At 46.1% G+C, this 13,860-nt stretch overlaps 4 protein-coding genes across 4 annotated transcripts; all 4 read left to right on the forward strand.

Annotated features, from left to right (window-relative positions):
- Positions 1-6,603: 6,603 nt before the first annotated feature.
- Positions 6,604-7,317, forward strand: H257_11654 (hypothetical protein; the record flags this gene model as incomplete). Its single annotated transcript, XM_009838653.1, has 2 exons — positions 6,604-7,047; positions 7,249-7,317. The coding sequence occupies 2 exons, from the start codon at positions 6,604-6,606 to the stop codon at positions 7,315-7,317; spliced, it is 513 nt and encodes a 170-aa protein (XP_009836955.1).
- A 2,128-nt stretch (positions 7,318-9,445) lies between these two features.
- H257_11655 (hypothetical protein) lies at positions 9,446-10,505 on the forward strand (the record flags this gene model as incomplete). Its single annotated transcript, XM_009838654.1, has 4 exons — positions 9,446-9,814; positions 10,064-10,180; positions 10,240-10,395; positions 10,455-10,505. The coding sequence occupies 4 exons, from the start codon at positions 9,446-9,448 to the stop codon at positions 10,503-10,505; spliced, it is 693 nt and encodes a 230-aa protein (XP_009836956.1).
- Positions 10,506-10,900: 395 nt separating this feature from the next.
- H257_11656 (hypothetical protein) lies at positions 10,901-11,692 on the forward strand (the record flags this gene model as incomplete). The annotated part of the gene is made up of 1 exon (XM_009838655.1): positions 10,901-11,692. The coding sequence occupies one exon, from the start codon at positions 10,901-10,903 to the stop codon at positions 11,690-11,692; it is 792 nt and encodes a 263-aa protein (XP_009836957.1).
- Positions 11,693-11,711: 19 nt separating this feature from the next.
- H257_11657 (hypothetical protein) lies at positions 11,712-12,253 on the forward strand (the record flags this gene model as incomplete). The annotated part of the gene is made up of 2 exons (XM_009838656.1): positions 11,712-11,725; positions 11,785-12,253. 2 exons carry the CDS (start codon positions 11,712-11,714, stop codon positions 12,251-12,253), a joined length of 483 nt encoding a protein of 160 aa, XP_009836958.1.
- Between the last annotated feature and the right edge of the window lie 1,607 nt (positions 12,254-13,860).

The following is a 13,860-nucleotide window of genomic DNA, read 5'->3' on the forward strand; positions in this document are numbered from 1 at the left end:
TCATAATATGTATGCCGCCTCATCCCAGCCAGGGATTACACTACTGTAGCTCGCAGGTCGTGTGACGTCTGTAGTCATTTCACAACGCATTGACCCTTTGCAAGCATAGCGTTAGCATTTTTCAGAGCGAATGAGCCACAAAAATGAATAGGAAATCAGCGTAAATCAATAGACTGCACCAGTAGCGCAGTGCAAATGATTCGCCAAAGAAACAACTTCTCTCCGCTTACTTGCTTTAACATGGCGACCATTAACCTCGCCAAAGATGCAGTGCAAGCATCGCGGTGATCATGTCTTGAGGTCATGTATATTTCAGCCAATTATAGGTGTGCAATATGGAGTAGGATGCGTGGCCTACGATTTCGCAAAACCGCTCGCTACTTGGCCCGTTATATGAGTTATTGTATGGTCATGAAGTTTGGTAAATGCGAAAATGTAGGCCAGCTGTCCTACGTCTCTCTTGATTGTTGTACAGTATATCTGGCCTACAAAATCTGATGAATGAACTCACGCCAGCATCAGCAAAATTCTCATGTCAGTCATCCCCCGATTTTTGCATCAGTGGTACAGTAGAGGGGTGCTGGATGAAAGGCTATACGAAATCAAAGGTTCGACGCGTCCGAAAATCCACCAATGTACCCGACACCCGACAATAAATACCCGATATTTATGACTAAATAAGGTAATTCTTGCTCACTAAACTAACGTGTACTGTTAAGCTTTGCGGTCAAATATCGGACATCAATTACTCGAACAAGTTACGGCTATGGAACGGAGATGATGACAAGAAACTTTACACACGAAGTTAATCTAAGTGCTAAGAATCAAATCAACTGACATCGGATTGCCGATACGCAACTTGTCAAACGCAAACATCAACGTCTCAGAGGGAACAATACCGGTATGCTTCCAACAATTTTGAATTGTCGCAGTCGTAACATCCACCCACGCCTCGTGACCACGTCATTGCTGGTTGTCGATCGCGAGCTGATGCGCTCGTATCTGGGCCTTTTGACCCAAGTTAGGCGTGGGCGATTGCTTGGCATACACCACAGGCATTTGATTGTGAAGGTGGGGTCTGCAATCAATCAGCGTGGATTGGCGTGGATTGGCGCGGATTGGCTGTCGTTTGAATTTCAAATTGACCCACTTCTTGCTATATCCAATATCGTATCGCGTTACATAGGATATTATTTTATACAAGTTTGCAAAAATCGGGGGATGACTGTATATCGCACTCGCGAATACAGTGTTTGCCAGTAAAAGTCGACGAAAGTAGCACTACCATAAATAGGGGACTTTGTATGTAGAGTGATACTACTCGTCGACGTGGACGACTCAAAAATATAAAGACCATGTCACAACGAATCCGAGGTCGAATACTCTGATTGGCCTAAAATACATCAATTAAACGACGATAACAAAGATCTGATTGATACAATGGTTCAAGGGCAAGCGTAAGCGTTCGACGCGATAGTGCAGTGGTAAAACATATTGTGAGTCTTGAGTGAGCCCTGGGTTCATCCTTTCCAGTTGCTGGAGGGATGGCGTGCTGTTTGCTGAACTGGTTGTCGTTTAGGACATATGCATGAAACTCCTGCAGAAGCGCCTTGCGCTCAGCGTTCGTGTAAGGCCACTGCTGCATGGTGGCTGGCGCTGCCTTTCGTAGAATGCCATTTTGACATGGAAGTGTGAAGTTTCAAATTTCAAATTGAGTTGGGCCAATCGCAGCTGAGCATAATCTTTGATTGAAAATACCGTACAGTCAGTTTTATCCAATTGGATCTATTCGTTACGATCCCCAGGTTTCAAAAAAATTATTTTATTAGTCGACTTGTAAATGACCAATTATGACCACTGTACCAATTTATGATTACTCCTATTGAACCAATCACATCGCGGTATTTTTTTCTAGAAAGCCTCCAATCCATTACTAGTATACTGCTTGAACTCGATCGTTACCCACGCTAACCATGCCGAATCATCCGGACATTCGACTTGAAAATGGGTCATTGCCCTGCCCCGTAGATAACCTAAAATTGTTAATTGCTCATCACATGATACTAACGTTGGGTGCTTGTCAGGGAAATCACAGGTGTCGAAGAGGTCAGGTACATCGGGAATACGGTAGGTCTCTCTTCGACACAGACCTACCGTATTCCCCATGTACCTGACCCAAGCATTATCCATACCCGATACTTTCACGCGCGCTGATGCCATGGCTATGCGCATCATAGGCACTCGGCAAGCGAGACTACAGTTCTGTACTACCGTATAATCTATGTCCTTTTAGGTGGACAAGTCCTTTTAGGTTCCTGTATATATTTATATTTTTGAGGCTTGCCCCAACAAGTGCAACAGGTTTACCTTTCGCGCGACTACACTCTCCGTATAATTAATATAAACTCCTTCTCTTAATACAATATCAATTCGAAGGTTTATTGCGCGCACAATTGATGTGGTGGTCGGATGTCCATCAATGTCATTCTCCACTTGTCCAATGGAAGAACTCAAGAACTGGGTCCTCTGCGCTTTCGTGGGCACCCTGCTTTGAGAACCAGTCCCAAGAAGCCGCCAAACAAGTACAGCAACGTGCACGTTTCCTACAAGATGAAGCAAAGCGTCATTGACAGCTTCGACGAGGTCGGCATGGCAGCCACACTTGCCAAGCACTTTCCACAACTCAGTGGAAACCGACTCAATACGACAAGAAAGAAGGTGTATGGGTGGCTGAAGTATCGTGCTCATATAAGGGTAAAGGCTACTAATCGACGAACTTCTGACCATTTTTGCTCGCGTGACTTGGGCATGGCAACGACACTCCCCAGGGAGTACGAAGAACAACTTGCTCGTTGGGTCAACTCCATGCGTGAAGACGGCGTTCCAGTGATCCCAATCATGGCGTTGGAAACCGCCATTGACGGAAGAAGCACCCGCTCTTCTTGGTGTTGAAGACGGCCGCGTCGACGTTCAAGGCTGTTGTCCAAGAGAACCTGACGCAGCGGCTTGGCCTGGGGAAGCAAGTGTGGAAAGACGTCCAGCTGCTCCAAGATCGCTTTGGATGCCGCATCTACGGGAATCCAACTGCATGGTGGAACTCAACCATCAGGATGGACTTCCTACGGTACAACTTTGCCGGGCGCCCAGACCGCGCGACCAAGAAGGTTCTTCTGCTGTGGGACTATTTCTCCGCCCACTTTACTGATGAAGTGGTGGCGGTCGCGACGGAGCTGGACGTCCTCTTGGAGAAGATCCCGCCACGGTTCAAATGGATTTGCCAGCCAGCAGATGTCGCTTGGATGAGACCTATGAAGGCCCAGCTGCGAAAAATGTGGATTGACAGCATTCGCCGGCAAGTGCAGAACAGCAAGGCTCAGAAGACGACGTTCAAGTTGCAAGCGGCGAAGCGTCCAACACTGGTACGATGGATTACTGACTCGTGGACTGGGTTGCCAGAGTCTATTATTATGAATGGCTTTGGGAAGTGCAAGCTGGTCTCTCAGGTCACAGAAGCCGTCGAAAGCGAGGAAGAGTTTGTGTCTCCGGAGATTCTGTCCGACCTTGTGTCGATATCTGCTGTGGACGAAACGATTCATCCAACTGATGACATCAACAATAGTGTTCAACTTCTCTAAATAGAGTACCTGGTTCTTGTATTGGGATAAGTCAGAATTATAACTGTCAGACTTGAGGTACCTGTGCTATTTATTAAATAGATAAACCTCTTCAGTCACCGAGGGAGTGGTTCGCCTATCGAACTTGCTCAACGTGCAACTATTATTTTATCCAATAATATCGTACCAAAAGTTTAACGACTTGTGATTGGATAATAAAAATATTTTCCCATCGGCGGGAGTTAATTTAAATATGTGCCACACTTTTCATTCACGAATTGATGAGCTCCTTGTCAACCCTTCGGACTAAAAAGCGCGGCTACGCTATATCAGTCAAACTCGATGCACTTGCTATGATGGCAAGTATGTCGGACTACTAGGTATCCGAAAACCTTGGCATACCCCGGCGCACCATACGTTCTTGGTTTGACCAGCGCGATGAAATCACCGCCTTCCAAGGGAACAAGAAGCGAATGAAATTCAGCCCTGGTGGGCGCCGCGAGGTGTTCCCTGACCCCGAGGGTTTGGTCGACTTTATCGTCGAAATGCGAGTTCGTGAACGAGCATTGAGCATTGACAACAACTCACATTATCAACTGGATTAAGTGCTACCAGAGTCAGTGGTTTCGGCTCTATCTTGTTGACAAGCAAGCTGGCACTGGCTACCAAAGCCTGCTCCGTCTCCTTCAGCAGTTCTGCCACCGCCACGGTTACAGTCGTCAACGCGCCGGCCACCGCAAGAAGTCGCACGCTGCACTAGCTGAAGTCCGCGACGAGTTTGCCGAGGAGTTCCATCGCTTGTACAGCACCTTCCACGATGACAGCGTCTACAACGTCGATGAAACTGGGTTCCATTACGACATGCCTCCCAAGTACATCTGGTCGATCCGCGGAGGCGATGCCAAGGTGTCCTCTGGGGAGAAGCACTCCCTCCGTATGACTGTGGCCCTTACCGTGCGTGCTGATGGATCCAAGTTGCTGCTTCTCTTTGTCGTGCGGGGACTTCCAGGTGGCCGCATCGAGACGCACGAGCTTCCGACTTACCCTGCTGGCCACGTATACGCTGTTCAGCAAAAGGCTTGGATGGACAACAATGTGTGGAGACTGTACCTGCGCACCTTGGGTTGAGGCGCCGTCTGTCCTCTTGGTTGACAACTTCGAGTCTCACGTGAGTGATGAGTCCTACAGTATCGTTGAAGATGAGCTCAGCTGTCTGTTGGTTCCATTACCTCCAAACGCCACGTCCACGTGCCAGCCATTGGACGTAGGGGCCATGACGCCGTTCAAACGCTTCTTGCGTGACGAGTGGTTGGCCGAGGAAATCATCGATGGTGAGGATGGAGACGAGTTTGACTCACCTTGTGCTGCGCAAAAGCGTCTCGCAATGATCAACAGGGCGATCCGGGCGTGGGAGAAAGTCAGTGAAGACGTCATCCGCGAGAGCTTTGCCAAAGCGATTCCAAGTGCTTAAACGACAGCCACTCTTTGCCATTCTTTTTAATTGTGAAATTAATATAGGTTTGAAAAGGATTGTATTGGAATTTGTACATATTTTTATAAAATATCTATATTTAAATAAAGGGGGGAAAAGTTCGACACTGACCGGGGCTCGAACCCCGGTCCCCTTCCTCAATCTACTTGGATGCCGTCGCACTAACCATTGCGCCAACCGCGATACGTCGGCAGTCGAGCTGCCATGGCGGATGGAGAGGCGGTCACGTGCCTACACGTTGGATATCGTCTTTAATGTGCATGCGTAAAGCCGAGCAGTTTGTGTGATACATCCATGTGGCAGTTCTCCATCCACGCTTCTTTCAAGAAGCGTTTCGTAGATGGATTGCCTCTGGCCATCGGTGAGCTTCTTGTTGCCAGTACGGGGGGTCCCGACATTTGGGGAGCGCGGCGACGGCATAGATGCAAGTAAACTGGTGTGAACAAGAGGGGGTCTATTGAGTGTGACGGTCGAAAGTTGAAAATGAAACCTCAGCGAGTTGTTTTGTATGCCAAGTTCTGATGCAACAACTTTATGCCGCCATAACTTTTGAGCAAAAGGTCTTAGTTTTCTCGGAAATCATCCATTCAAAGACGAGATCTCGCGCTTTCTGGTGGGCCAATTAGATTCATTATTAGCACAAAATTAGAAAAATTCCACCAATGACGAAAAAAGTCGATACATTTGTCCCGACCAGAGTAGTAGTCCTTGTTGAACAATCACAACTAAACTAAGCAAGCGCCGCCAAAAAGCCCTGTGCAAAATTATGCCTCATATAATTTTATATACAAACAATATATGACGGTCAACGAGGTTTTACGACCTGGCCATCCCTTCGAATGTAATTCGACTGGTGGACGTACGGGATGGAAATTTGAGTGTCCCTCAAATTTCCATGCCAAAGACCGTACGCAGCGCAGTGGATGTCACCAAGTTCGACGACGTTTGCCGATTTATGCAAGCCAATCGCCCACAAGGACTAACAAAAAGGAGAGGCTTGACATCCTACGTGTCAATGCTTACCTCAGGTTCGACAACGCCACTGTTGAGTGTCGCAGGGACGTTACGTTCGAGGTAGCAACACTTCTTGGTCGGTCACGGAAAACAGTGTGTGGCGCCAATTCGTGCTTAACGACGCCATCACCACCGCACGTCTGCCATCCAACACTGCACCACGGGCGACGAGGATCCCACGAACGATTGAAATCGTCACCTCCGTCCAACAGTTCGTCCGTGAGAAGCGGCAACTTCGAGCCCGTGTTGTCGCGAAGGACGTGGCTGCATTCTTGTTGGAAACCGGGGCCCTTAACTACGACCCAGCTGCGCCAATTGAACGAACCTCAGCGTTGAGATGTTGTGCAGAAGTTTTTGAAGCACTGTGGGTACCTGCGTGGCGCAAAGAACGACAAGAAGTGGTTAGCACTGACTGAGAAGAATACAATCCTTCGTGACAGTTATGTTCGTTATATGTGCGAAGCAACACAACAAATTAACGCGATGAACCGCCGTACAGTCGTGTACCTCGACGAGAGCTTTATTCACCACTATTACAACAAAAGCGACATCTCCTTGTACGACCTCTCCGACGAGTTGGAGATCCAATCCAAACCAAAACACAAGGGGCGGAGGTTCTGTTTCATTGCTGCAATTGTGGATGGTGGGCCGTCGAATTCTGTTGTCCTCGCCTACGAAAAGTTCGTTCATGGAAAGCAAACCAAGGATTATCACGGGATGTTTGATCACCAGTACTTCGCTGCTTGGTTCGATCGGTTGTTGGACGCGTTGGACGTGGCTGGAATCACAAAAACAATTGATGTTATGGGCAATGCCAAATACCACAAGAGCGTACCTGATGACACACCAAGGTTTTCGTGGCGCAAGGCCGACTTGTTGGATGTTTGTGTCGCATTGGGGATCGAACACAATCCAGGGGACCTAAAGGTCAATCTTTGGTCAAAACTCCAACCTTACATGGCAACTGTTGTACCTGTCGTCGTGGAAATGGCCGCAGCAGCTGGCCACGAGGTTGTTTACAGAGCACCCCATCATTCCAACCTCCAGCCTATTGAACTATTGTGGGCGATTGTTAAAGGAGATGTGGGGAGACAATACAACACAAACACTACCTTTCGCGATATCGAGGTGCGTTTGGACGCAGCGTTTGAGGCGGTGACCTCGGCAATGGAGTTCGGCTGCATCAAGATGTCCTAGAAGGACCTATTGGAACTGCAACAGCACATTAGCATTATTGATGATGACGATTACGAAGACTCCGGCGGTTCTGCCGACGACCGTGGCAGCGTTCACAGCCTCAGCACGGACGATGGCAGTGACGAATGTGCATTTGACGACTCGTTTGAATTTGACCAGCTGCCTGTCACTTTGGATAATCGCAGTAATTGATATATTTTGAGTAGCGTATTTATAGAGTGTTCCTGTAGTTACGTGTATTATCGAAAACTGCTAAAAACTATGGTCCGGATACTTATTTTTTTAGACCCCTCGATGGCTAGTACGACGGAAACGATTCTGATTGGCTCCGTTCGTTTTGAAAAGTTACTTGGAAGAGGCCCTTACAAGAAGTGTGAAATACTTCAGAAAGCAGAGTCGAGGAAATGATCTAGTCAGCATATTCCCAAGAAATTTCTACAAAATATTAAAAAAAATTACAAATATTTAATTTAATTTAATATTAAATTAGGTTATAAATTACAGGTAAAAAGTAGACTTAACTGTGCCTCTGATCAATTGGCAGGACTTGTGAATCCATCGATCCAATCACCAACGGTTATCCAGACCGAGCCAAACCTATCATCCCCCGCCCCAGACACCGACGACCGTCCCAAACAAAGCCAAACTGATTGAACAGGACCAAGAACAGTCTGTTAATAGTGAACAAATACGCGTAGTGTAGATTGTTTACTTCGTCGACATACTTGGCTCTCCACTAGAACACAAATGGAACGTTCATCGAGGCGCTCTTCAACCTCAGAAAGAGAATGCGAATACCCATACGAAACGCATTGTCGCTGTTTTTGGCGAGTGTTCAACAAAGCATTGCTTGTACTGGTAGGTCCAGTCCCAGTGGTCAGAACAAAGTGGTTGATCTGGATTCGGCTGATCCCAAATCATTGCCGGGAAATGGATTCCAAGTATTGATGAGTACAATGCTCTGCAAAACGACGAGATATCACGTGTACAAAACCTGAAGGGGGAAGTGCATCCCTTGGGTTGTACAACGGTATCAAAATCGTCGGGTACGCTAACTACTACTAGTAGTATATAATTTACAATAAATTGATATGTATTCAATTTGCAGAATTTATTGACGAGGACATTTTGTTAACCCTACCAAATGTGGGCAAGACCACCGCGGCGAAGTTGGCGTCAATGGAAATTTCTACAATCGGTGAAATGCGACTCTCGGATCGGGCAACCAAATGTTGAAATTCCCATGGATTGACGAGCAAAATGGTTTACAACATTCACGTGTTGTCAGCGGTATCGAACGGCCTGAATACCGCTAATGTCGACGTAATCCAGCAACTCATACAAGTCGTTGTATGGCGACGACTGGGAAAGGCACATGGAGCATTGTACCCTGTTGAAACCCCACGTCTGAGTGACCAAGTTGATCGAGCATATTGGCGCTGCGTCGGCTGAGTGTATGCGTGAGACATCGCACCAAGAAACTTTGGTCTTCATGCCTGATGCATTGTCCCAAATGACATACGAATCGACGGTTCAATCAATGAATGACACCGTGGTACTATATCGATGGGTGTTTCCTGATATGGATCTGAACTCCGGAACGACTTTTTTTGCCGGAAAACCCGTGGGAAACAGCCCGGAATTTATGCCCTGGGAATTCTCCCTGAACAAGCATGTCGACGATGACTTCCATAGACACCGCCAACTCACCAGTCGGTTGCCTTCAGACAGTCCCTACACTCGGCTCAGCCTACCTGAGGCTCATGGATCCAAGTCATGGACCAAATGGAGGATCGCCTACTGGACAACGAATTCAGCAAGACGTAACGAAATGCCTTACCAATCATGTACTCGCCGTTATCGAATCCAGAATTGCTCCCGGTCGAATTTAAGAACAATTTTGAATGTGTTATGTCACTGAAACCAAATATACTTGACGTGGGCATCAATCAATCACCTCATCCGGATGATTTTGGCGCACATTTGTGACTATCGCCCCCGATTTGAGCGCGAATGTCAAATGTTTGAAACAATGGACCAATAGGATTAAGCCTCAAAACACAAACAGCCCCCGTTAACTTCAATCTTCCTTCATACCGTTGTACACACCCCACCCACAGCCGACCCCATGGATGCCCGCTACAACCTGGATGACCTGGAGGACTTTACGTTCGACAGTGTCATGCTGGTTACGGCGAATGACGCCAACTGTCTTCTCTGGTGCATGAGTGTAGGGCTCCTCAAAAGCTCTATGATCTGCCCTCACTGTACGAAGGACATGAAACTGTCTGCCGCCACCCACCGCCGACGAGCAACGTGTGGGTCCATCGAACGAAGTGTGAAGTCTGGATCGTTTTTGCCCAAGTCGAATCTCCCTGTCCGCACCATTGTGCGTATTATGCAGCATTGGGCCTCGCGACGCCCGGTAGCCGACGTGATCGAAGACCTACGTGTGGCCTCAGCAACCGCCACGAACTGGTACAAGTTTTGTCGCAATGTCTACTGTAAGAAATGCTTTCGATCGAAATGAATGTAATCCAATTCATATTACTTATATAATTTCGTATTAATTATTCGAATTCATATTATTTATTCATATAATTATTGGCATGCATATTTATTCGAATTTACTTCATATTTCATAAATATTACATATCAGAAGTTAAGGTGTTGTTATTATAATTGACAAGCTATTTAGAATGGTGGTGTTTGGTCCGTCGTTGAAATTGACATAATGTCGCTGAAGAAAAAATCCAAGTGCAACTGTGGTACGTGCCACCCAGAGTGTTGGTTGTTTGGCGGCGTTGATCAAGCAACCAAGAAGTGGTTTGGCGTGCTGACGTATGAAGACCGCACGAAGCCGGTGTTGTCTGCTCCCATTGGAAAAACATACGACCTGGAACCTTGATCATGTTTGACCAGTTCGGGTCGTATGTGTCCACCAATGAGAGCCACACATTGGTGAGCAATCCTGCGTTGACGGGCATGGATTACTCTCATCAGTTGGTAAACGACTCCGAAGACTTCGTCAACCCAGCCAACGGAGCCCACACACAAGGCATTGAAAGTGTGTGGGAGGTGCGTGTGAAGCAGTTCACGAAGGTTATGTGTGATGTTCATCGTGAACACCTTCCTAGATGACGAGTTCCTTTGGCGGCCGTAGTTTCCCCCCGTGGAGCGTGTGGTAATATGTTTTTCAAAGGACTTATAATTGCAATTGTTCGATCGTATTAATTTGGAGGACAAATAATAAAAAACATTAGACCTCTAGATCATAGATTCATGTTTTGACCAATGATTGTACATTTTACACGAATTATTATGAATTCATGGAGGGATTTTTCTGACTGATCAGTCATCAAGATAATAATTTGAAACTCTATCATTTGTCAAACGTCCACTACAAGAGAAATGATTGGATCTTTTAGTGGATGGTTAGTCAAGCATCAACCAATCAATGTTTTTGGAAATCACTCAGTCCTTTCCATGAGCACAGACTCGTTTATAGACCAATCACTAAACACACAAACTCGCACATCAGAGCAGCCCTGAACCAACCATAAACACAATCAAAAAGACCACTATGGCACGCAGAGCGAGTCTTCAAGGCTCGCAGGCTGCCCCGCCACTAACCTCACGCAACATCAGCCAAGGTCTAGCTCTGCTTACCAACCTCGACCAGCAACGCCAAGCCAAGAGAGCACGATACTCAACCGTACGCGCGGAAGAACCCGATGAAAACCTTGACTCCACAAGCCCAATCTACGACGCCTTCGTCGACGACCAAGGACCTGATGGTATTCTGACAATGACCAACTTCAGCCCGTCTGAGTTCAACATCTTGTGGGCGGACATTCGGCAATACCTTTCGAAGCATTGGAACACTGGTTCGGGGCGCAAATCCGAGGTCACTGGCCGTGACTTACTGCTGATGATGTTGACGTCACTTAAGCACTGTGGCTCATGGGACATCGTTGCCGCTGTGTTCAAACAAAAGAGTGCTACCTTTCAGAAGCGTGTGTTGACATATATTGGGGTTCTGCATCCCTTTTTCATGCGCAAATACGTTGCCGTGCCTGCCGACAAATGGACGATGTCGCAGCTAGCTCCCAACGGGGATCGCTTCACCAACTATCCCTATGCTCGCTATGCAACGGACGTTACCTTTCAACAAACGAATGTCCCTGCCGGAAGCTATGCTGAGAAGAAGTCGTATTACAGTGGCCAACACTCGCTCTATGGGCATAAGGTGGAAGTGTCGGTGCTTCCGAACGGGCTTGCAATCAATTGCACCAAGCACTACAAAGGCAGCGTTGCTGATAAGTCCATTTTCGACGACAGCTTGGAATTCCACGCGAATGGCCTTGCCAAATAAGGCGACGACGACCGCCTGGATGATCCTGAGCGAGTTGGTGGGGCACGTCAATGGGCGGTCCTTGTGGACAAAGGCTACCAAGGGATACAAAGAGAAGTTCGCGCGGTGCTTCCTACCAAGAAGCCAATTGGAGGCGTGCTGACGGCTGACGAATTACGTACCAACGACCGGATTGCCAGCGACCGAGTCATCGTTGAGAACTTCTTCGGTCGCTTGAAGACCCTTTGGAGCGTGTGCAGTGATATCTATGCATGGAAGCGTCAGAACTATGACATGTTGTTCCAAACCTGCCTGGCGTTGACGAACGTCCATGTGCGCATCCACAAGCTGCGTGCAGAGGATGGCGATGCAAACACCCAGTACGTCAACCGATTGATATCTATTGGTTCCAAGATCGTGAAGAACAAGAAGGCTGCGTCCCGAACTTACCGGTCGAAGCGCAAGGTCAGACTGTCGTTGGCCATGGCTGCAGAAAGTGCATTCACAGCGGCTGATCCAGGCGGAAGCGATACTGAAATCGGCTCGCATAGCGAATCGGATAGTGGAAGATTGTTCTACTAATTAGGAATGTTCTGTTTTCTTGGTTAAAAAAGGAGTATGTACTTGTGTTGGAGAATTTGAGCTAGGTTTTAACAAATAGTGATGGGTTAAATAAGTCCAATTTGTTCATCTTTTGTTAATAATTACCTTATAAAGTCATTCAACAAGGCTTAAAATAGGCTTTTGGCAGTTTAAACCATTGGAAATAACAATCGACATTTCGAAATGCATCACTGTTTTACAAAAACATCCGACATTTTGATCGAATACTTCCATACTTTTCAGTTGATTTCCATTTACTTTGAACTGTGAGAGTATGACAAAATACCTCGTGTCCAGTCAAGCATCGACTGTCTGGGTTAAAGGTCTATTGATTTCTTGTTTTTAATTCGACCGGGGGCAATTCTGAAGGAGTGCCCACCCTTAACGTTAGCAAATATCCCTGATAGAGTGCGACATTGGGTTTCAAAGGTGTGTGGCCATCCTGCCAGGGTTGGCATCACCTTATTTCCATTTTCGAGAAAACAACGTAGTCTATTTTGCTTGGCGCTAGCAAGGTACCACTCTGTCCCAAATCACTGACACGTTTGGACATTCTATTAGTTGTGAAATTAGAAAATAATCAATTTTATTAAAAATATTACCTTATCCAGTACTGTTGAGTCAATCACAAGGAGGTACTGTACATTTAGGGGACATTGACACCTTCCTGGAATTAAATTATACAGCCGAAGACCCTCTTGTTTTCGATATATTTGAGACAATCTCCATACACTCATAAAGTCCGGTGAACATTTGAAAATTTTGGGTTGAGCGGCTGATTTTATTTGAAGAATACACATGCAGTTTTTGGAAGAATGGCAATATGGTGCATTTCAACTAAAGACTACAAAAAAATGCCTTGTCTTTCGACAGCTATTCCAACTTTGTATTGATATTTTTTAGGAAAATAAGCCGTAATAACGATAGAACTGGTCAAGACCAACAGAACTTACGGTTCAAAATTTCGATTGGTGAAAAATTGATCGAGTAATAGAATTTAAACCAACCAGCCTTTTTGTACGGAAATATATGGAGCAAGGCACATTTTGGCCGAAAAGGAGCATCAAGTATATCTTGGTCTTTGTATACAGCACTTATCCGTATGAACGTTTCCATTGTATCCGGATTATTCAGGATGTTTAACCTATTTACCAGATAAAAAACGTAAGTAAAAATAATTTAACGTCAACATTACGGGGGTTTAACTGAAATAACTTAGGCGTTTAATAGTAAAACGTCTCCTCCTGATAATGGCCGATCTGTATTCTTTAGATGAAATGCACCATATAATTATATGGCCTTATAGCCAAGTTTCTTCTCTTTTGATTGGTACAAATTTCACACAAATCCAATGTTTGGTTATAAAACCGCTATGTGGCAAACATCAAACGTGTCAGTGATTTGGGACGAAGTGGTATTATTTTTTAGGGATGTACTGAATGCCACCATCTTAAACTATGCCATAAACCATTTTGGCAAATCTGCAAAACATTCCCAAATCTCGTATCCCATGAATAAATATAGAGAAGTAGTATCTACAAAGTTGTCTGAATGCCAGCTGATATTTTGAAAATATGATTCGATTT

The sequence above is a fragment of the Aphanomyces astaci genome (assembly GCF_000520075.1).
Source record: "Aphanomyces astaci strain APO3 unplaced genomic scaffold supercont1.35, whole genome shotgun sequence".
NCBI lineage: Eukaryota > Oomycota > Saprolegniomycetes > Saprolegniales > Verrucalvaceae > Aphanomyces > Aphanomyces astaci.